The 22,382-nt window shown below is 38.6% G+C and overlaps 1 protein-coding gene across 1 annotated transcript; it reads left to right on the top strand.

Annotated features, from left to right (window-relative positions):
• The first annotated feature begins 12,306 nt into the window (after positions 1-12,306).
• fezf1 (FEZ family zinc finger 1) lies at positions 12,307-20,478 on the top strand. The gene is made up of 4 exons (XM_085281158.1): positions 12,307-13,205; positions 14,164-14,298; positions 14,963-15,095; positions 17,450-20,478. Exons 1-4 carry the CDS (start codon positions 12,396-12,398, stop codon positions 17,683-17,685), a joined length of 1,314 nt encoding a protein of 437 aa, XP_085137284.1. The 5' UTR covers positions 12,307-12,395; the 3' UTR covers positions 17,686-20,478.
• Positions 20,479-22,382: the final 1,904 nt, after the last annotated feature.

The raw sequence follows: 22,382 nt of genomic DNA, 5'->3' as shown, positions 1-22,382 counted from the left end.
TATCCTTGGGCAAGATACTCAACCCCAAGGTGCTCTCCGATTTTGGTCATCAGAGTATGAATGTGTGTGAATGATAGACAGAGCGCACTAATGCATTAGATGTGACTATCAGTGTTTCCCAGATTCTCTGCGGTTTGATTTATGGACATACAGCCATGCTCTGATTTATGGACATACAGCCATGCTCTGATTTATGGACATACAGCCATGCTCTGATTTATGGACATACAGCCATGCTCTGGTGCAACTTTGTATAGTAAAGCTTAGCAATTGGAGGCGCTTTCTATTATGTCTTTGCTCACAGCTGTAGCCTAACGTTGGAAATGCCCTGTACCCCAGATTAAAACAAAATGTTTGCTAGTTATTTATTCCCTTCAGCCATTTGCTGCATTATACAGTACATCCTATAATGATTCTACTTACATGTAAAAATTGCTAAGCTAATAGCTCATTTCTCCCTTCATGGTAAGTGAATGGACACATTCAACTGGTACTGAAGTAATGCATTTTTAGGGGTGTGGCTACATGTAGATGCTGACAAAGGCACATGTAGCTCGTCTTTGCTTAGGTTTCACATCAGCAAATTTAAGTTACTGATGTCTTGATGCATCATCCAGGTAAGGAAAACCCCAAAAGTTGTTTCTGTTCATCTGGACGTAGCGTTTGTAGTTGAAGATTTCATCACTCATCTAAGTGACTTCTTCAGTCTCAGCTGAATGCAGCTTTCCCCAACCTTATAAACAGTACATTTAGATAATGACTGAAACTGATCAGTGGATGTTGATCAATGGTTATGGCAATTTGTATATTAATGGTCAAGAAACTGATTTCACAGCCCAGTTTTCATCAGTAGGGTTTCAGTGGACCACTGAAATGACAACTGAACATTAACTCTCAAGTGATCAAGCTACTTAAGACTAAAATGATCAAATGGGGTCATTTCATCATTGGGAAGGTCAATTGTGTCCAAGTTTCAACCACCAGGTGATCTTGCAGCATTTTGAGGTAGTCCTTCTTGTTCCATCCGCTTTGTGCACCAGTGCCATTGTACCAGTACCACTGGCTGCAGAATAGCCCCAGAATAATGGCATGCTTCAATGCCATCATACTCTTTAGCCCCAGAGCATGCTTGACAGTTGATACAGTATATTTAATTTTGAAAGCCTCACAGTTACTCCTCCAAGTATACCTGTTATCGTTCATATCATTGTGGCCAAATAGCTCTATTTGTTTCGTCTGGCCATAAACCTTTCTCCAAAAGGCATTTGGGTTGTGCATGTGGGCAGCTGTGAATTTTAGCAAATTCCAACTGTATATTTAACGTAGCTTTCCATTGTCCTTGCCACACCAGTGAGCCAATTCCTGTTTAAAAAACAAAACAATATCATACATAATAATTTCCATGCTTAAATGCTTATAAATTATGTTGTGCAATTTAAAATGTGATTTGTAGTCATCCTTCAAGAGCCAAGCTTTTTTTTTTTTTTTTTTTTTTTTTTTTAAATGACATCAGAAACAGCAGTATGCGACATTACGTGATGGCAGAGCTTCAGTTCATCCTTTGTCATTTTTTTTTTTTTTTTTTTTTTAATAAATAGGACAGGGGGAGTGAATGAGAGAGAGAGGGGGAGAGAAAGAAAGAAAACCAAAGGGGAGAAGAGACGGTGAGAAGGGGGGGGAAGAGAGACAAAAAAAAAAAAAAAAACTCCTGGGTCACCTGTATGGAGAAAAAAAAGAAAACAAACAAACAAACAAAAACAAACAGAGGAGACAGCAAACAACAAAGAGCAACATAATAATAGAGAAAACAAAGCACCATCACAATAAACTAGCTAGTCATAGATATAAGTATTCACTAAGTAATAAACGATATTGTGCAGCACGCAAGATAGACAGCGCACAGTGTGCTTTGAGGCAGCAGCCAAGAAAGCTTTAGTCCGCGTCTGTGAATACCCATGTGTGCATACCTGTGTGGATCAGCATGCTTGCATTCCAAAGGTTTCTCCATGTAATGATCTGCTAGGGAGTGTGGGGGGGCCACAGCCCCGTCCTCCAGGGTGTGAAGTGGGTATGGAGGAGATCAAAACTCCAGACATCCAGAGGCCCCCAGAACACAAGAGACCATGGAAGACCAACAGAGGGGCAGCCGCGCCACTGTCCCAGTGAGAGCTGAGGAGAGTCCCAGATGAGGGCTCGCCCAGCAGCCGCGGAGCAGAAGTCAGGGGGAGTTGCAGTGACGCGCCCGTGAGCTCCGCCGGCCCCCAGCTGCGCCTGAGTGACCGAGCCCTAGGCCGAGAGGCCGGGGGCACCCCACCTCCAAAGGGGCCCGAGCGAGCCCCAGGCCCCAGGCCCCGACAAGCGGCCGCCAAGGAGTGAGCCGGTGTGTACCCGGACGCCCACCCCCAGACACAAAGAACCACCAACACACCGACACCTGAGGGAGTCCGCCACCGGCAGGGGAAGTGGTGGTGGGTGGAGATAGGCCTCCAAACCTTGGAGGGCCTGAGGTGTCCCCAGAGAGGTGGCGTCTGATACCCAACCTGACATATAGACACAGACATACAGGCACACACAGACACAAACATCCATTCCCACCCTCATGCTCTCATATGCACTCACTCCACACTCAACCAACGTGGAGACAGACATAAAGAGACGCTGTACACACAATCACACTCCCCAAGCGTACTCTACAAACCGGGTCTTGGTACCCTTGCCCCTGGAGGGGGGAATTGCACCCAGACCCAGGTGGTGTTACCCTTTTCCCTGCAGTGGGGAGAGGCAGACGGACGGCCAACTCCTCCTACTAGCCCTCCCGCTCCAGCAGGCCGCAGAGAATGGGGGTGGGAGAAGACTCCAAACCTCCCTCCACCCGCTCATTGTAGTGTTGATGCATATGTGTTCTAAGGTGCAATTAAAACCCAGGAGGGCATGGAGCTACCTGCCAAGGAGCAGCAGGTAAGAGCCAAGCTTCAATGTTTAAAGTTCATGTCAGAAGCTCTGCTACATACTGATTTCAGTGTATTCTTCAGATCAAATGTTTGCAATAATCTGCCAGTTAATTTAACCCTCTGATCATGTTTGTGTCGGTCCTAGTCCTGGGTCTTTTACCCAGCGGTTTGAATTTTAAGATATTTCGAGTTTTTACTGTGAGCTCATGATTTGCTCTTTTGGATGTTGAGACCTAACTTATATCATAGCTCTTCATCTCTGTATCTACACCGAGTTCCAAATTATTATGCAAATTGTGTTTAAGTGTCATAAAGATTAAATAAGTTGTTTTTCAATTAAACTCATGGATGGAATTGTGTCTCAGGGATTTGTGGATCACTGAATTAATCTCGGAGACCTGTGATCATGAGTTTGACGGGTGAGCTCAATTAAAGGAAAAACCACTAAAGAAGGATGTTCCACATTATTAAGCAGACCACCATTTTCAAGCAATATAGGAAGGAAAAAGGATCTCTCTGCTGTTGCATGAAATAGTTGAATGCCTTGGACACATAATGAAAACCTTAGATATTTCACAAAAATTTAAGCATGATCACCATAATGTTAAGAGATTTGTGGCTGAGTCAGAGCACACACGGGTTCATGCAGATAAAGGCACAATGAGGAAGGTTTCTGCCAGACAAATACTTCAGATTAAGAGCAGCTGCTAAAAGGCCATTACAAAGCAGCAAACACATATTTGAATCTGCTGGTGCCTCTGGAGCCCTGCAAACATCAAGGTGTAGGATCCTCCAGAGACTTGCAGTTGTGCATAAACCACCCCTAACTAATGCTCACAAGCAGAAACAGCTGCAGTGGGCCCAGAACTACATGAAGACTAATTTTCAAACATTCTTGTTAACTGATGAGTGCCGTGCAACCCTGGATGGTCAAGATGGATGCAGTGGTGGATGGTTGGTGGACAGCCACCATGTCCCAACAAAGCTGCATCGTCAGCAAAGAGGGGGTGGAGTCATTTTTTGAGCCGGAATCACAGAGAGAGAGCTGGTCGGCTCCTTTAGGGTCCCTGAAGGTGTCAAAAGGACCTCTGCAAAGTATGTGGAGTTTCTGACTGACCACTTTCTTCCATGGTAGAAAGAGAAGAACTGTGCCTTCTGCAACAAAATCACCTACATGCAAGACAGTGTCAAATGTCATGCTGCAAGGAATACCTGTGCATCATTGGCTGCTATCAGCATAAAAGGAGAGGAACTCATGGTGTGTTCCCCATTCTTCCCTGACTTCAATGCTCTTAAGAACCTTTGGAGCATCCTCAAACAAAAAAATATGAGGGTGGGAGGCAGTTCACATCCAGACAGCAGCTCTGGGAGGATATTCTGACATCCTGCAAAGACATTCAAGCAGAAACTTTCCAAAAACTCACAAGTTCCATGGATGCAAGAATTGTGAAACTGCTATCAATAAAGGGTTCCTATGTTAATATGTAACTTGACCTGTTAAGATGCTTTTGATTGAAATGGCTTTTGATTTCACTAAAATTGATCTACTAATGCTGCAAATTCGACAAATGGCCATTTTCAATTCTCTATAACCTATAAAATGTTTTGACACTCTGTGTTCGTAATAATTTGGAACAGTGCATTTTAAGTTTTTTATTTTTGAAAACATACTGTTTTCATTGGGAGGTTTGTTCAGTAACATTTGACTTATACTCTAACGGTTGATGACTCGAATATTATGCCGACTGCCATTTGAATCGACTATTTAGGAAAATCAGAGAAACATATTATTTGCATAATAATTTGGAACACGGTGTAGTCCTTTCAGTATGATAGTGTTAGTCATGTCTCCATGTTTATCTCTGTGACTGTGTGAAGTTCACGTCTTAATCTTATTTTGATAGTTCCTTGTCTTGTGCGTGTTGTGTGAAGTTTTGCTTCCCCTTTTCTCGTTAGTTATTCTGTTCACCTGTCTTGTTTTGCCCAGCTGTTGCCTCCCAAATTTTCTTGTGTGCAGTTGAGTCCTAGTTGTTTTGTCCTCCCTTACATTTTTTCCCCTCAATGATTTGTGTATTTGATTAATTGTTCCTGGTTTCCATCTTGTTTGTTTTGTAAGTTCTTAAGTAATAAAGCTGGTATATTTCTGTTAAGTTTTGCTAAATTTTCCAGTTATTTTTAAATGCATGAAATATCAAAATATATATATAAAAATAGACTGAATTGACACGTAAAATGTAAGATAACATGTAAAACCTGTAACTGTGAATAACCTTAGACTCCTGGGGACGATTTGTTTAATTCCTTTTTTTTATTTTCATGCTATTTCGGCTGTACTGAGTGAATATAGCTAATATTTGCCAGAATATATGGATTTTTATTTTCTTTTATAATTGTTTTGTCAGTTCTTTAAATTGGCTTAAAATAGTTAAAGACAGAAAGACTGCTACATCCCAGCAGCCAGAGGTTGGATCCCAGAACCTACACACCATGACACAATTTGTGCACTATTGCTGATGGATGACACTCAAACTGTGGCCATGACAAACCTGCATGGGAAACACTCAGCAGCTTATGTTGACACACATGGAGGGCAGGCTTGCATAGGGACACTCATTTTGGACAATGTTTACAGGTCAAAAAAATCTAATCAATTCAAGTCTGCAGCGTGCCACTGCAATCCCCTCTCGTCAGCAAATGTAAGGGCAGTGTGACTTTTGCACAGATGGAAAGAGAAGAGCTGGCAGCACCATGTGTGAACCTTACATGCAAAAACCACAGCCTGTCCATTTGCAGCCTCTGCCCCACCTCAGCTGGAGTCCCTCTTCTTTAAAGGGTTCAAATCCAAAAGCTATAATTAATATTTGATATATTTAAAGTGGAAAATCTTTGTGGGAAGGTGGCATTTTTCTGCTAGGTCCTTGAGTGTCAGTTTTTGTAAAAAAAAAAAATAATAATAAATTTGACACTGTTGAAAAAATAAAACTGCATGGATAATCATGTACTCCTTAAATGTATTTTATCAAAATCATTTTGTTGTAGTGTAGCTTTTTAAGCATACTGGTCTTTAAAGGGTTAAAATGCAAAAACGTAATTAACATTTAATATTTATTGTTCAGACTGAAGTAGTTTTAAAAGAGTTATTTAAATTGGAGAAATACAGCATTTTTTGGGGAATGTGGCTTTTTTTGTCCTATTGATTTTGAAGGATTATATAAGGGATAAAAAAAATTAATGGAAAATTGAAGGATTTTCCAGATAACAATTCATATGACTCGTTATGGAACACAAAATATTAAAGAATAAAGGGGTAAATGAGAAACAATTTTGAGTTTTAAACAGAAGTGAGGTGTGTCATGTGGGAACTCTGCAGTGCAAAGTCGAAAGTGCATAATTTTCATATCTGACAGGATATAAAGTTGCATGAAGTCCAAGTCTGTAGACCTCTGAGACTAAATTGTTCTGGGAAGGGGTAGAGAAAAACTTTCTGGAACATTGAAGGTCCCAATGAATACAGTGGCCTCCATCATCCATAAATGGAAAAAGAAGAACCAGGAATTCTTCCCAGAGCTGGCTACCTGGCCGATCTGACTGATTGGGGTAGAAAGCCGGAGAGGTGACCAAGAACCTGTTGGATCCCAATGGTGACTTTGACAGAGCTCCAGTATTGCTTTGTGGAGAAATAAGAACCCAACGTACCCTAAGCACACAGCCAAGATGACAAAGGTTTTGTTTTTTAATTGTAATAAATTTGCAAGATTTTCAATGATTTTGTTCACTTTGTGCTTATTGGGTATAGTGACCAAAATGACCAGAACTAAGAAAAGTGAAATCAATGTTTTTGAGAAACTAAACTACTGCCATAAAATATACTACAATGTAAAATGGATGACTTGGAAAACTGGAGTTGCTGTTCAAATATTTGGTTGGGCTCTCTCTCTGGGAGGAAGGGCAAGGTGCTGATTGGTGTACTTTCTTCAAAAAGTGGCTCCATGAGGACTTGGTGATTATATCAGCATGCAGAATTGGTAGTGGAGCTAAAGTTGAGATATGGTCTCCTGCCACCTGGGGTTGTGATAGTGAAATTTCTGGACTATGCAGACAAACTACGAGTCATGAAAGCCACAAGTGAAAGGGAACAAATACTCCATGACAGCCAGAGAGCCCCAGCCTCCCCTGATGCATCTGTTGACTTCCAAATGTGGAGTGTGGAATATGGAATAGCTCATCTTGTGAAATTTTTGGAGACGTTCAAGAGGAACCAGACACATCTTCACACAGCACTGAATGCAGAGCTTGTACACAAACTGAAAACCTTTGGTTCTTGGTAAAGGTGAAGTCTGACAAAACATTCTGACAGTATATATCTGGCAAATGTTACCTTCTGTTTTGAAAAGGCATCTTATTACTCGCTTGATGGTAGCCTTAACGACTGATAAACTGAGTATAAATCAATTAATAGCTTGGAGTGTTTGGCTGCAACAGCTAAAATCCATGTGGAATTCTGGTTTGTTTAGCATCACTTACTGTGATGATGACAGGGGAACACCAGTTAGGCTGTTGTTTAAAGCCTTTTGGATACATTTGTTATAGGAGGGAAGGGTGTATTTCACTTGGGGAAATAAATTGAGTTATATTTTCATTCTTCAAAGGCAAATCATTTTTGTTACCAGCCTTTTCAAATCAGCTCATCTTTATTTTTAATGTTTTTAAATTTAACCCAACATCACAGCAAAGCATGTAAAAGACAAGCTGTGGATGTCATGCTTTGTCTCACGTGAGTGTGAAATGGACGTGCATGCAGTAGTTAGAGTAAGCTGAGTTCCATCAGTGGGCAATGTTTTATTTCAAGCCAAAATGAAAACAAGCATTTAGAGAGACATTACTAATACATTTACATGTAAATTCATTTGCCATCTAGCTTAATCTTACCTAAGAAGGAGCCTGGAATGTACTTCATACCTTTCCTGGTCAGCAACATTTTTGCTCAAATATATTATCTCCCCCTCCTGGTGTGCAACTTCTGCATGTGTGCATTTCGCACATAAAAGAGGCAAAGTGTAACATCCACACAATGAACCAGTGTGTCTATTACAAGCTTTGCCCTGTTGATTAATTACAAGGTCATATGTCCTCTGAACTTTAGTTTACCTCTTGGAATGTAAATGACTAAAGTAAGTCATGAGTAGAATAAGACGATGGAAAGCTAAAATAATCCATCTACAGAAACCCATGGATAACTGTGGACACACACACACACACACACACTGGGAGTGGAAACGCCTCAGAAACATGAACAGCTAAAACTAATCACAGATGATGAAACAAAGAAAGTAAAACTACAAGACGCAAAAAGAAAACAACTAGCAAAATAACACAGAAACTAATGTGATTCAACAAGATACAAGGGAAGAAAAGGGTAGCACGAAACTGAAAATCTCTAACCACATGAGTCTACTTCTAAATGTACCAAAACTAACAAAGACAGTTAAATATAATACTGAGAAAACTAATAATTTTTTTAATATTTTCTGCTTGACTATCTCCAATTTGCATAAAAATTTTATGGTACCAACTTTGAACACAGGAAAGGAGCCTGACAGCTGAAGGCTCTTCCTCCCATGGTACTTTTAGAAAGTCCACGCTTCACTGTGGGACCATGCATATAAAGACCATCCGTGCACCCTTTCTTGCAAAGACACGGCGGGGAACCAAAGATCTCAAATTTGGACTCATCAGACCAAAGCACAGATTTCCACTGGTCTAATGGCCCAAACAAATCTCTTCTGCTTGTTGCTTTTCCTTAGTAGTGGTTTCTTAGCAGCTATTTGACCATAAAGGCCTGATTCGTGCAGTCTCCTCTGAACAGTTGATGTAGAGATGAGTCTGCTCCTGGAACTCTGTGTGGCATTTATCCGGACTCTAATCTGAGGTGCTGTTGACTTGCGATTTCTGAGTCTGGTGAATTTATCCTCAGCAGCAGAGGTGACTCTTGGCCTTCCTTTCCTGGGGCGGTCCTCATATGAGCCAGTTTCGTTGTAGCGCTTGATGGTTTTTGCAACTGCACTTGGGGACACATTCAAAGTTGCAGCAATTTTGACTGATCTTCAGTTCTTAAAGTAATGTTGGATTTTCATTTCTCTTTACTTATATTATGGGAAGAACCATTCAGCTAAATTCTAACAGTTGTTAAATGGGGCTGTCAGCTGTGGACCATCCTGACTTTTACACAACACAACTGAGAAGCCAAGAAATTCCACAAATAAACGCTGACAAGTCACACCTGTGAAATGAAACCATTTTAGCTGACTACATCATGAAGCTTGCTGAGCGAAGGCCAAGGGTTTTTAGCGCTGTCAACAAAGCAGGGGGAGGCTACTTGGTATTTACTATACTTGTGGGGACAAACAGCCCTCGTGGGGACCAAAATCCCGGTCCCCACAAGTTTGAAGGCGTTTTTGAGACTCAAAATGTGGTTTTAGTGTCAGGGCTGCAATTAGGTTATGGTTAGGTATGTGTGTGTTTGTGTAATTTAATGTTTGTTTTCAGTTTCAGGGAAAATCATCTAAAATCTGAGAAACAGTGTTGGATATGTAGCATCTTTATTCAATAGGTAACTAACGCAACAAGCATGGTGGAGATCTGAGTCATTTCCAGACAGACCAGAAAGGGTTTTTTTAAAAATCTAAGGATTAATTTCTTTTTTGTAATAAAATCCTCAGTAATGCCTAACAACTAAAAACTCACAAAACATTTATCGCTCACATAAAAATCAATAAGACAAGCAGACGATAGGACACACATTCTCCAGGTCACTAATATCGTGATAATTCTTAGCAAAATTCATGGTCTTGTTTATATTATGTTCTCATTTGAACTGTATTAAATTAAAAAAAAAATCGTAAAATATTTTCAAAATAAATCTGTCACCGATTAATCAAAAGAAGTACCATTAAATCAGCAAGACTTTGACTTTCATTTTATTGGCATTCTGTTCAGAAATTGGTAAAGACAAATACTTTCTCCTGTAACTGTTTGAGGAGAATAAAATAAAACAAGTAGAACAGGTTTGGAGTTCTACTTCTAAAGTTCTAAAGTTATTATTTTAAAAAATACATTTATTTGCGCAGTATGAAATAAAGTTAAGAGAAATTAATATTTCATGAACAAAATGTAAGAACTGAATTAACAGGGGAAAAAAATAACACCGCGAAAATCCAGGGTAGGTTGGCAGAATAACCTACTCCTTATGATGACACTCATAATTATTTATAAAAGTATTGTTTATTAGTTCAGTTCAAAATATGAAGTGGTGAAAAGTCAGTTTACACAGAAGCAGCGTCTATGCGGCGCTAACACGACAGTGGTTTATTAGAGGCTCTGGCATAAGAAGCCTTTATGGGCAAAAAAAATCAATGAAACAACAACAATTTATAATAATTGTTATTAATATTGCTATTAATAGTATGGCTAATTATTTAGACGTAAATGTAATTAGCTGGCAGACATCACAATATTTTGAAGTGATTTAACGTGTTGCTTAATGAAAACGATAATAAAAATAGGAATAAAAATGATAATAACTCTCAGAACGTGACTTATAATATAATTAATAAGTCTTGCGGTGTTTCTAGCAAAAAGAAGCAAAAAGGAAAACTTGGCTAAATAGAGTAAAACTGCCGCTGTGATCTTTCAGTATATAACAAGAGACGTGGCCTGACGCTCAGATATGAAGATCTTAGTAATTAATGTAAGTATAACTGTGTGTGTGTGTGTGTGTGTGTGTGTGTGTGTGTGTGTGTGTGTGTGTGTGTGTGTGTGTGTGTGTGTGTGTGTGTGTAAATATTTTTAGAATATTTAGTGTGTGTGTGTGTGGGGGGGGGGTGACGCACACCCAACATTATACGCTTATAGTACTACTACTACTATTATTATTATAACTTCAATTAAAAATGATAAGTTGTCTAATACTTCTATGGCATAAAAGCAACGAAACTCGGCTGGACAGATTAAAACTGGTGCTGTAAGGCTTTAGTAGATAAGTGAGGAGAGACGTGGCCTCACGTTAACACTGCAATGTCTCTTGCTTTAATAATGGGCGCATAATTTATTTTATCACACTTTTATTACGTGTAAACGAATACTTGATTTGTTGAGCCTCTGTGACCCCTGACTCATTAAAAACCATCGTCCAAGAACACACAAACATTCAACTTCCATCTAATTCCCTCATTATTTAAAACAGTTTGACTTCAAAACAAAACATTATTACATTAAGCCAACTGAGAGACACTGAAGAAGAAAAAGAAATGCGTGTACTATACTAATAGTCAACCAACACAAATACCTTGTTAACCTTTTCTTTTCTGATGTGACTGTGTTCACTCTAATTTCTGCTGTCGCTCCCTGGGCCCTCGACGGTCACTTTTATTTCTCTTCATCTTTTGTTCAAACCCTTGAAGGACAAATTCAGCTCAGTCCACTCCGAACCTGCCCATTCACTCTCTGCCTCCATCACTGACAGGATGGAGCTATTGTTGTGGGTTCGTGCGCCATTGGTTTCATTCATTCATCTTGTGGAATTTGCGCTTCAGCCCACCGGCTCTGTGCTTTGTGGATAAAAGAGTTGCTTGTATTCGTGTGACTGGAAAAAAGGATAAGACTCGATAGGGGAGAGTGAGCATTTTCACTGCAGATTTCTGTCCATCTCTTTGTCTCGAGTAGTCGCTTTTTTCCAAACCGCTTTTTAAGATTTAAAAATCTGGTGCGTAAAAGAAAAAAAAGGGCGCTTTGAGTTAAAGTTGTTGATTTCTAAACCCATCCAGACTGACATCAATGACATCAAATCCATTTTCTGCTCAATATCTCGATCTGTTTTCTGTTTTGAATTCAACTACATGACATGTCCCTGTCTTCTTTGAACCGTGCGTAAAAGGGCTGGGTTTTGAGAGCCAAAGACGTGTCCAAATCTGATCTAAAACACTGACAGTTCCTGACCCTGCAGCCGCTGCGCGTCTGGCTCATCACGATTAAAAAAAAAAAGATGTCACGTAAAACCACAAGGGGACCTAGGATTCACCAAGTACCTTTCAGTTGAGCAGGAGTCCTGCCAAGTAAAGAACACTTTCCTCCTCCTCTTCCAGCGGCGACAAACGCAGAGAATCGACAGAGGAGAATTGAGCAAATTATCTACTTTTCCACTCTCCTTCTTGGACGGTAACGATCGGCAAGGTCTCGGCTCTTGCCCCATCGATATCGAACGAGCCTCGGGCGCCCTGATTGTTGTCAACAACCAGGAAAGCAGGGTCTGTGTTTTGGTGGGGGTGGGGTTGGGGGATCCCTGGCGGATGATGTCCTTTTCTGCGTGCCGGTGAGGAGCAGCGCCGATCTCATCTTCTTTCCAGCAGCTTTAGTTGTTGTTGTCGCAACCCGGTTGATGCGGAGGTGATGGACGGTCCTCTCCGCCGCCCAGCAGGGATCCTTGGCTCCCCCACGGCTTCAGGGAGCCAACCTGCGGGCTCAGAAATGCTCACCTCCGGCGGCAGCAGCAAGCCTCTCGCTTTCTCCATCGACCGGATTATGGCCAGGACACCCGAGCCCAAGTCAATACCGCTCCCCAACTGGTTTCAGTCCGCTCCAGTGGGGAAACCCGAAGCATATCCGTCCTCGCTGCATTGCATGATCCCGCTGGTACCGCTCGGCTATGAGCCGGGACACCGGCTCAGTATCACAGGGCTGGATCCGGGCCACTTAGACGCGTCTTCTCTCCCGGCTCCCGCAGAATTTTTGGGGTTTGGGCTAAACTATAAAAATCAACAAGAAGACACTGCTGTCAGCCAAACCACCGGGCAGTACAAACTCTTCAGACCCAGGGTGGTAAACCAGTCCTCTTTTCCCACGATGGGCACTGTTTGCTACCTGAATTGCAGCGGGGATTCCGGAGCGTGTCCACCGCCGGCTGGCCTGGTGAACCTGCACCCTATGGCCTCGTACCTGTTCACTGCCCGACATAAAGCCTTCATGGCAGAGAAGAGCAAGACCGGCATGCAACAGGCCGCGGAGCGGTACGCGGGTTCCGGCGTGCAGGCCTTCAAGGATCTATCTCCGAACCAGATTCACTACATAAAGCAGAGGGACCAGATCCTGAGTGACAAGATTTTCAAGGGCTCCGCGACAGCTGCAGCGGCAAGCGCCAGGCTCAGCGGCTCCTGTCCCGGTAGCAAGCCCAAAGTTTTTACCTGTGAGGTCTGCGGTAAGGTGAGCGTCAGCGCGGATTATTGAATTTATTTACTCTTTATCCACAGAAGGAAACTGAAAATGGATTTATTTTCAGAATTGATGTTAGTTATCTCTCACCCTCTTTTTTTTTTTATGAAAAAATTCGGAGGTTTTGAAGATATTTTAAACAAGTAATCTAGTGTAAGTTAAATGTTGGATTTGATTAGTTATTAGTGTTTAACTTACAAATACTCGATCCTTTTACATAAGGTTAAGTTTTGTTTAATGGATGTGTTTAGGGTTAGATAAATAATATAGTGTCCGATACACTCGGTCACTCTATACGATCTAAACAACCTTAAAAAAAATAACTCTGACTAAAAAAGTATTCGACATATGTATGCATTAAAATAAAAATGCATACATATGTCGAATAGAATTTTTAGAGTGTGCAGACCCGGCATTTAGTTCGCAAAATTAATAAACGGAGTCCCGGAATGGAAGCGCAGAGTACATAAATAAAGGAAAAAACGGAGGTTTGCTGTGGTTATTTGAAATAACAGATGGAATTTATCGAATTTAACATTTATAATTTCTCTAAAACTCATTTTAAAAGGACCAAATTACCGTAATGCCTACTTGGTGGGTTGTTTAGGAATTTAAATTTTGGCTCATGCTGCGCATCTTTAGAGATTTGTTATTGTGTTACAATGAACCCATTCCGTGTATTCCAAGTCCAATAAATTACCCCCCAACAGATTACACATAATTAGACTTAATCTAATAATTACAGGCACCCATTCTTCTTCTTTTTTTCCACATAATTAACCTTTAACTGAGCAATGTAGTCGGCTGACATTTTATTATTTTATTATTATTATTAAAATAATAATGATTATATTTTTCTTGTTGACAAGGTGTTGCTTTTTGTTTATTTATTTGTTTTGTCTCGGGTTTCCCCCCCCCCCCCCCCCCCCCCCCCCCCCCTCCTGTTCAGGTCTTTAACGCGCACTACAACCTGACCCGCCACATGCCCGTACACACAGGCGCTCGACCATTCGTGTGCAAAGTTTGCGGGAAGGGATTCCGACAGGCCAGCACGCTGTGCCGGCACAAAATCATCCACACTCAGGTAGGATGAGTTCAGTCATTCATCTCGGGGGGGTTTTTTTTTTTAACGTTTTTTGTTTTGTTTTTTAATGATGGTTTTAAATGTTATGTTTGATTATCATTTCGCTGATCTCTGTAAGTTTTAAAATGTTATATTCTCTGTTTTATTTACCGTTTAAATGTCAACCAAAGGTCGCGATAAAGTCGGTCACTCTTTATTATTCTGTTTATTGATTTATTTTTCTTTAATATGTTTCACCTCTGAATCGTACGCAGAGATTTAATCACACTGAAGTACGATCGATTGTTTTCAGTCATGATGATTGATATGATTTAATATGCGTTTGGTGGGCGTGGCTTCAGCGTGGCGTTCGGATTGCAGGTTTAGACTCAAAAATCGATTTCTGTTTTATTTACCCCTGTGAGGTGTCACTTTCACAGAGGAAATTAATTACGCGCTAATTATGTTTGTTTCGCTTAAAATATAAATTAAGCATAAAAAGTATTCATCTTTATGCGCTGTTATATTAATGAATTTGATTCTACACATTATATACATTATCTGTGAAAGTATAAGGTCCTTGTGCATCTCTGCAAGATTATTTTGTATTTTTTGGTGCTATTTTTTATTTATGGCACATTTTCCACTGAGTTACTTATTTCCCCCCTGTAATTTTTTTTTACAGGAAAAGCCTCACAAGTGTAACCAGTGCGGAAAAGCCTTTAACAGGAGTTCAACCCTCAACACGCACACACGCATCCATGCAGGATACAAACCATTCGTGTGCGAGTTCTGTGGGAAGGGATTTCACCAAAAAGGTGAGACGGTAAAAAAAAAAGAAAATGGATCAGTATTTTCTTATTTGTTTTTTCTCCTTTTTCAAGGATTAGATTTAATATATCAACCAAAACATCTTGATTAGAAATTTTATTCCAAGAATCCGTTACATTTTAGAGCGGTGTTAAATCCTAAAAAGCAAAAGATCCCGAGAGAAGAGCCACATCCTCACTATACAGCTGGACTGAACTTACAGGTCAAACAACACAGAGCGAAAACACGATAAATTCATTGGCATAAAGAGGGAAAAAACAACAAAAACAAAAGGTGATGATATGTAACAGAAGTGGGTGCGATGGACAAATACAGCGGGTCTGAGGCTAAATCCGTTTAAAGTTCCCGTGAAGACAGTTCGCTACAGACTCCACACTGTTTATTATATATAATTATTATATATTAATGTAAATCGAACATAATTCAGCATATTCAAGACATGCGAGTTTAACAGACACAAAAATAATACAGATGCTTGTCCAGCAGCACTATTTTGTTTTCTTCTTTTTTGTTTGTTTGTTTTGTTAAAATATGTTATGGAAACATAAATGTTTCATTGTAACTGCCTGTAGCAGAGCTGTTACATGTTGTAAGGCCAAATATTTGGTGCTATTTCAAACCTTCAAACCATGTGGGGCATCTCTGCCAGACACATAGCAGTCGCCCAAAGCCCATTAGAGTGGTAGTTGATGATTGTGTTGTATTTATGTATTCATAACAATTACCAAAGTTTACTTTCTTGAAATTAGCCGGACTTGTAATTTTAGAAAAGGTTAGTCTGCTATGACGGCTAAAACAAACAGTTAAATCTGAAGAGGAATCGCTCCCTGGATTCATCCTGAGCTGTTATGAAGTGGTGAAAAATCTTCTATAGAAACGCACATTCTTAGTTGTGACATTATATTTGTCTACATGCTTACAGTTTTACTGTGCTGTACTGATGTATTCCCTTCAAACTGTTGTATTGCTACTGCTTTACATCTACTAATACATCAGCTCTAATACATCCAATACATCGCCTCATGAAACACACAGAAAACTTTTACGACTAAATGCTTTAAGTAATTTGAGTACATGTAAATTAGATTTTCATTTAAATAAAATGTTGTTACATAGGTACTGTGTAAAATGTTAAATGGAATATGGTCAAATAAAATTTACTTAATTTGTATACATTTAGTTTATACCAGCCAGTGATTAATTCTTTAAATAAAGAAACCTTTGATTTTTTTTTACAGTTCAGTATTTTATTATTTTCAGTGTTGCTTTGTGTTCACTGAGAGCAAAAAGTCATTTTTTAAGTGTACATTTTCCTTTTTTTATGTTGTTAGAAATGCGGTAATACTTGTATTTTATTTCAGGTTTTATTTAATATTAAGGTAATGCCGGTGATTGTGGTGATGAATTGCTCTGAAAACACTCCTCTGGTTCATATTAACAGGAGGAAAACATATGTTTCTTTTTTGGTTATTTTAAATATCACAGAATTCAGTAGGGTTTCAGCAATAATGCCAAATACTGGATGGATTTTGCTTCTCAAATGTGAACATGTGATCCTTATTTTAGTTGTTAATGTGAGTAAAACTGTATTTTTCACAAACGAAAAACACATATATGTGGCATGATTTCTAATTCTCAGAACAACAAAACAAAACAAAATAAGCAACATAAATAAATAAATTAAAAATAAATATTATAAGGAAAAATATTTGCTGGGCTTTTTTCCCACATGCTATGGACTCATACAGTAATGTATTCATCACTGATAAAAGGTATCCTGATAATTGATAAAATGTTAGTAGTTATTCCCTTCTGCCGGTGATAAAAATTGAAATACTAATAATAACATCAATAATAATATTTACTAATAATTGAACAAAGTGCACAAATTCTTAAAATATGTGTACGAGTGACTGATTTACATCAGTATGTTATAATTTATTTTTACTTATGCAATTAGTTTATGTAATAAGTTGCAATTTTTACCATAACCATCGATCCAATTTCTGTAGAGGATCATTAAAAACAAATTATGAATCAATATATGAACATTATTAATTATTATTTCATTTTAACCTAAATGTAATGTTAATTAGTTTAAAAAGTAAAACCATTTTAACCATCAATTACCAATTTAATAACTTTTGTACTGTAAAGTATAATTGCTTGTTTTTTGTGTTTTTTTTTGTTGTTGTTGTTTTGGTCCCATTTCACTTCCTCACAGTCAGATTATGTGATGCTGATACCACTGAGCAAATATACTCTTGGAAATTCTTTGGAATTGTAAGGAGATTCCATGTCTTGATGTCTTGTTAAGTTTCACCCTTTTGCCTCAACACAGGAAACTACAAAAACCACAAGCTGACACACAGTGGCGAGAAGCAGTTCAAGTGCTCCATCTGCAGCAAGGCATTTCATCAGGTGTACAACCTCACCTTCCACATGCACACCCACAACGATAAGAAACCCTTCACCTGCCCAACCTGTGGCAAGGGCTTCTGCAGGAACTTTGACCTGAAGAAACACGTCAGAAAGCTACATGACCCAGCCGGCGCACAGTCTCCCCCACAGATGTAAAAACCTGAACACTGACTCTGAAGCCCCAGCACACCAAAATGCATAGTCAACAATTACATTTCAGCCAAGCTACATGTAAAATAAGCTACACTTTGGTCCTTAGACTTAAGAAGCCCTGTAGGTGGTAAGGGGAAGGTTTTTCATAAATCAGCCATATGCATGTGTTTAGAATTTGTGCACTTTTTTCATCCAAATTAATGCACCAGTTTATCAGTAAGTGAGACTGGAAAGTAACTAAAATACATTTTTATCATGGTTTTTGCTCCTTCTGTTCTCAAATTACAGATGCTTAAGAGTAAATGTCTTTAAATAATTTCCTTACCAATATTAACTAATTGGCTCATTTACTGAAGAAGTTAAATAATTTGAGGGTTCTTTTGTAACCTTAAATTATTATTTAAAAAAATATATAACTCAATCATATGATTTCTCTCACAAGCAGCAATGAAGCTCCCTGAATCCTTAAAACTGTGACTATGACTATGTTCTTTATGTGTTTCTGACTATGATCAAAGTTTTTAACTGACATCATGTCCTGTGTGTTGTTTCTTGTAATTCTACATGATTTAATGATGTGATATGGGGAGGAGTTACTTATGATTTGTAGAAATCATCATAGATGTCTTCCAAAATCCCCCTCCCCCACCCCCACCAGAGAAATCATAACAACAGATGATAAAGTTGTAAAACTAAAGCCAGGCATTTCAGACATGATTTTATTCAAAGTTACAGGTGTTCTAACAAATTTAACAAGAAGACTTTGCCATCTTTAACTGAAGGCTAAAAACAACAACAACTGGATCACATTCAAATTTAATTTATGTAGTATTTTTCTATTACAATCATATCCTGGCATATAATGGCTACAGATTCCCCTGTAACAGTTGGCCTAGTGTCATGTGATTAAGAGCAGTTTCATTTTGCGTAAAATTGCTAAATAGCACAACTTTTTCACAAAACCCAGTGACTTAAAAGATCAATGCGTCTGCATACCTCCACCCACAACATGCCTAAACTGAGTTATGTTATCCAGAGGATTTCCTGGATCTGCATAAGTTTCTAATCATTTTTAGATTACATCAAGATGATTTCTCTCAGTTTTTCTTATTTCAATTTGATGTGTATTTGTGAAGATATGTTGCAACGCACAATGCTGTCCATCCAAAAATCATTCCAACTATTCCTGAATCTGGACTCACTTCTGCTCGCAAATTCTTCGTTAAATATCCCAACAAAGAGGCAAAATAAATCAATGACTAAATAAATAAATAATAAGGCAAAAGTCTAAAATGAGATTATCCCTCCTTCTGATGGCATCACTGTGACATATTCACAAAATAATCAATATTATCTATAATTGTTTTTGCAGTCTGAGGAGGGATAGCCATGGAAAAAACCCAACAACTTTTAATTATAACATTTGTTAGTGTCCCATTAAATCTTTAACAACAGAATTCTTTTGATTGGCACACATGATAGCCAATCATGTTGTTTACTTATGTACTGGGTTGAACTTTGGTTAACTGAAGAGAAGTAGGCAGTAATGCCAGGTGAAACAACACACTGATGCATGTTGTTAGTACGTGTAAAATGTAAAAGAGCTGAATTTGTGTATGCAGATCTATTTAAATTGTCTTTAACCTGACAGCTTCCTGGTACAAAATCTGTGCCCGTGTGATGGAAGAGCGGAAAATGTTTATTCTGTCTTGCTCACTTAACTCAAGGAAATAGCGCATTACCAGTAGTGAGAGTGCGCCTGAGCTGGTTGAGCACTCAAAATGCTTTCTGCTACAAGTCTCACTCACCAAATTACACACACATTCATGCAGCACTTTGTTTAACATTTACACACAGTCACACTCCAATGGATGCATCAGGAGCAACATGAGGAGTTCAGTTTCTTGGTCAAGGATACTTTGATTAAATTACTGGAGGAGCCAAGGATTGAGCCACTTACCTACTGATCAGTAAACAATCCCTTCTATGACCTGTTGTTGTGTCTACGACCACAACAACAGACAGGAAGTACATTTTTGCACAAAATCTTTGAATTTAAAAAGGATTTTGTCACACATGATTAAATTTCCCTAAATACCCCTTTTACACTTAGCATACCTGACAGAGTCATTTTTTAAACATCCAGTCACAAAAATGTTATTTGCGTTTTCATTTGTGATCCAGGAAAAACAAAAAAGGAAAACTCTCTCCTTGAACACTCCAACACAAACCATGACTATGAACTTGAACGTCAAGGAAGAAAGAAAGAAAGAAAGTGTGTGTGGGGGACTCCTAACCCCTTTAAAGCCCCATAGTGGCCCCTTGATACCTGGTCCTGACATGCTCCATGTCTCTCTTAGCTTGCTGGTCTGAGGTTACTCTGAGGGGAAACTTAACTTTCATATCCTCGAATTACTAGTCACTTGTTTTGTTATAATGATGGATAATTATTCCATCATTAGTCATCAGTATTATTTTTCAGCCAGAACTCAGGATGTGAGATTACTAGACTAGACAAGTGACAGCAGTGAAACAGTGCAGACTCATGTTCAATAAGATTTAATAGTAAAAAGTAAATCTAGTTACATCTATATTTTTCTTAATATCAGCTAATTCCCTCAAAGTATAAATACCAAGGAACCAAGTATGTGTTTGGTGTATTTCCACCACAGGAAATAGTCTCAAACAGGTGCACTTTTTACTCCTGCATTGCCTAAAAAATTGCGTTGCCTAATTGTTTCAGGCACCGCTTTTGATGAAACCAGTAGCTTTTGTTTTTGTTTTTGTTGGTTTTTGTTGGGTTTTTTTTTTTTTTTTTGGGGGGGGGGGGGGGGGCAGACCAATTGCAAACAAAATAATACAGTAAGGCATCGTATTTAAACATGTTTCTTCCATAAATTCACATTGTTCGTCCAAACACATTTGACTAGTGTTTCATTAAAAACACATCCACCAAAAAATAAAACCTAACAATCAAAATTCATAGTTTAAGAAAGAAAGAATTTAGAGACTATTTCAGTGTCCAAATCTGTAAAGGTTAACTTATTAGCTTATTTTTCACTCCCTTTATTCATAGCATATCAGACATTTGTCACCATGAATGCTGTTTTCTCGCTCATAATCATGTGATCCAAATGTGACACTGATTTCATGACAAAAGGCGATTGTCCAAAACTGTTCTTCTCTGTACTCCAGCAGGTTTCAGAGTTTGTAGTTGCTTAAATTTGTGACTTTAATTACATTTTTATAGATTTGGTGGGTATTTATATCAGTAATAACATCGTTTTGCTCACCGCCTTAGTACCTGAACTCTGGGAATGTTCCAAGGAACAAAATCTTCCTTAAGATTTTCTGCATATTTAATATTGGCTGAAGCCGTGTTTGATTTTGCAAGATAGTTAGCCCTCCCAAAAAGCTGCTGTTTCAAATTCACGCTGGATATTCATGCTTCAACCAGCCTGTTTCCAGGAACGTACTTCTAGGATCGACTTGCAGGTTCTTTTCATTGTGAGATGAGGTGCACCAAAACAATATAAATTATTAAGAACACTCTTTGTGAAAGGCTCTAGGAGGCCAAAACAGCAAGAACAATAGAGGGACATAGTTTGTAATTATTTCCAGAGTTTAGTTTACCCACCCACAGCAACTTATAAGGGTCACTCATAAATACCTATCCTAGAGGTATTTTTTCCTCAATTGAACATGCCTTAAAAACAGAGGGTCTATCAAAGAGCATTCTGGGGTCCAATTCTGCAATGAAAAAACAGACCAACGAACATCTTTTAAAAATGGGCATTGCAATCAACCAATTAACCAACTTTAAAGCTGTAAATTCTACCCTTAAAGGTATGTAAACTTTCACAAAGTGCTACCTTCCCTTAGAGAGCAGCTGATTCCTCTGATAGAGACACAAATGAAAGAATCTTCTCAAAAGTTTCTTGGGAGTTTTAGTCGTGAAATTGTTATTTTAAGATAACTTCCTACTATACCATCTGTAGATGTGTGCACCCAGTTTTCCTGTGCAGTAAGGAAGTATTTCGGACATTTTCCGTATTAATAAAATACTTTATTTCACCAACTCTACAGATTTAAGCAAATAAATGGGTGATTACAGTGTTATTAATATTGATAAAACGGATGAAGAAAAAATGTAGTTAAAAATGACTGTAATTCTGTTGCTGTTCATGTCAGCTGAATGTGGATCCCACTGAATCAAAGCTGAAAACTGAAAGCTAACCTGGTTTATATCAAAATTATTCCCCAATTTTAACAACATATTCTACAGAAAAGCCCAGATTTTTATATCTAAAACGTTTATATGATTATATGAAGTGGAGTGATAGCATGGCTGGTGTTTCCTATTCCTAATAAGAGATCCTTGTAAAAAAAAAAAACAGAAAAAAAAAAGAAAAGAAAAAACAGAATGCAACGAGATAATGTCTTGAAGAAAACCCACAGAAAAGGATATAATGTAGCTAAAATATGAAATTTCTGTTTCATGAATTAATGTAAGCAAGGGTACAGTTTCTATATCATGTCTGATGCTTTCATTTTTTCCTTACTTACTAAATTTAGCCATTGTACCTTGTTGCATTTTACTTCATTATTACAGCATTTTTTTTCTCTGTCAGTCACAAAAACTTTCGAAATCTGGGTTCTCAGTGGTTCCATACATTTTTTTTTAAAGATTTGCATTTAAA

The sequence above is a fragment of the Mchenga conophoros genome, linkage group LG7 (genome assembly GCF_057382185.1).
Source record: "Mchenga conophoros isolate Kocher_MC1m ecotype Shallow Benthic linkage group LG7, M_conophoros_male_GT1.1, whole genome shotgun sequence".
In the NCBI taxonomy this organism is placed as follows: Eukaryota; Metazoa; Chordata; class Actinopteri; order Cichliformes; family Cichlidae; genus Mchenga; species Mchenga conophoros.
This window is presented reverse-complemented; position numbering and strand designations above follow the sequence as displayed.

Bases quoted from the DNA above. Each gene is read 5' to 3' on its own strand.
- fezf1 (XM_085281158.1), top strand. From the start codon at position 12,396: ATGGACGGTCCTCTCCGCCGCCCAGCAGGGATCCTTGGCTCCCCCACG. The intron at 14,299-14,962 runs GTAGGATGAGTT...TTTTTTTTACAG, and splicing joins ACAAAATCATCCACACTCAG to GAAAAGCCTCACAAGTGTAA. The intron at 15,096-17,449 runs GTGAGACGGTAA...GCCTCAACACAG, and splicing joins GAAGGGATTTCACCAAAAAG to GAAACTACAAAAACCACAAG.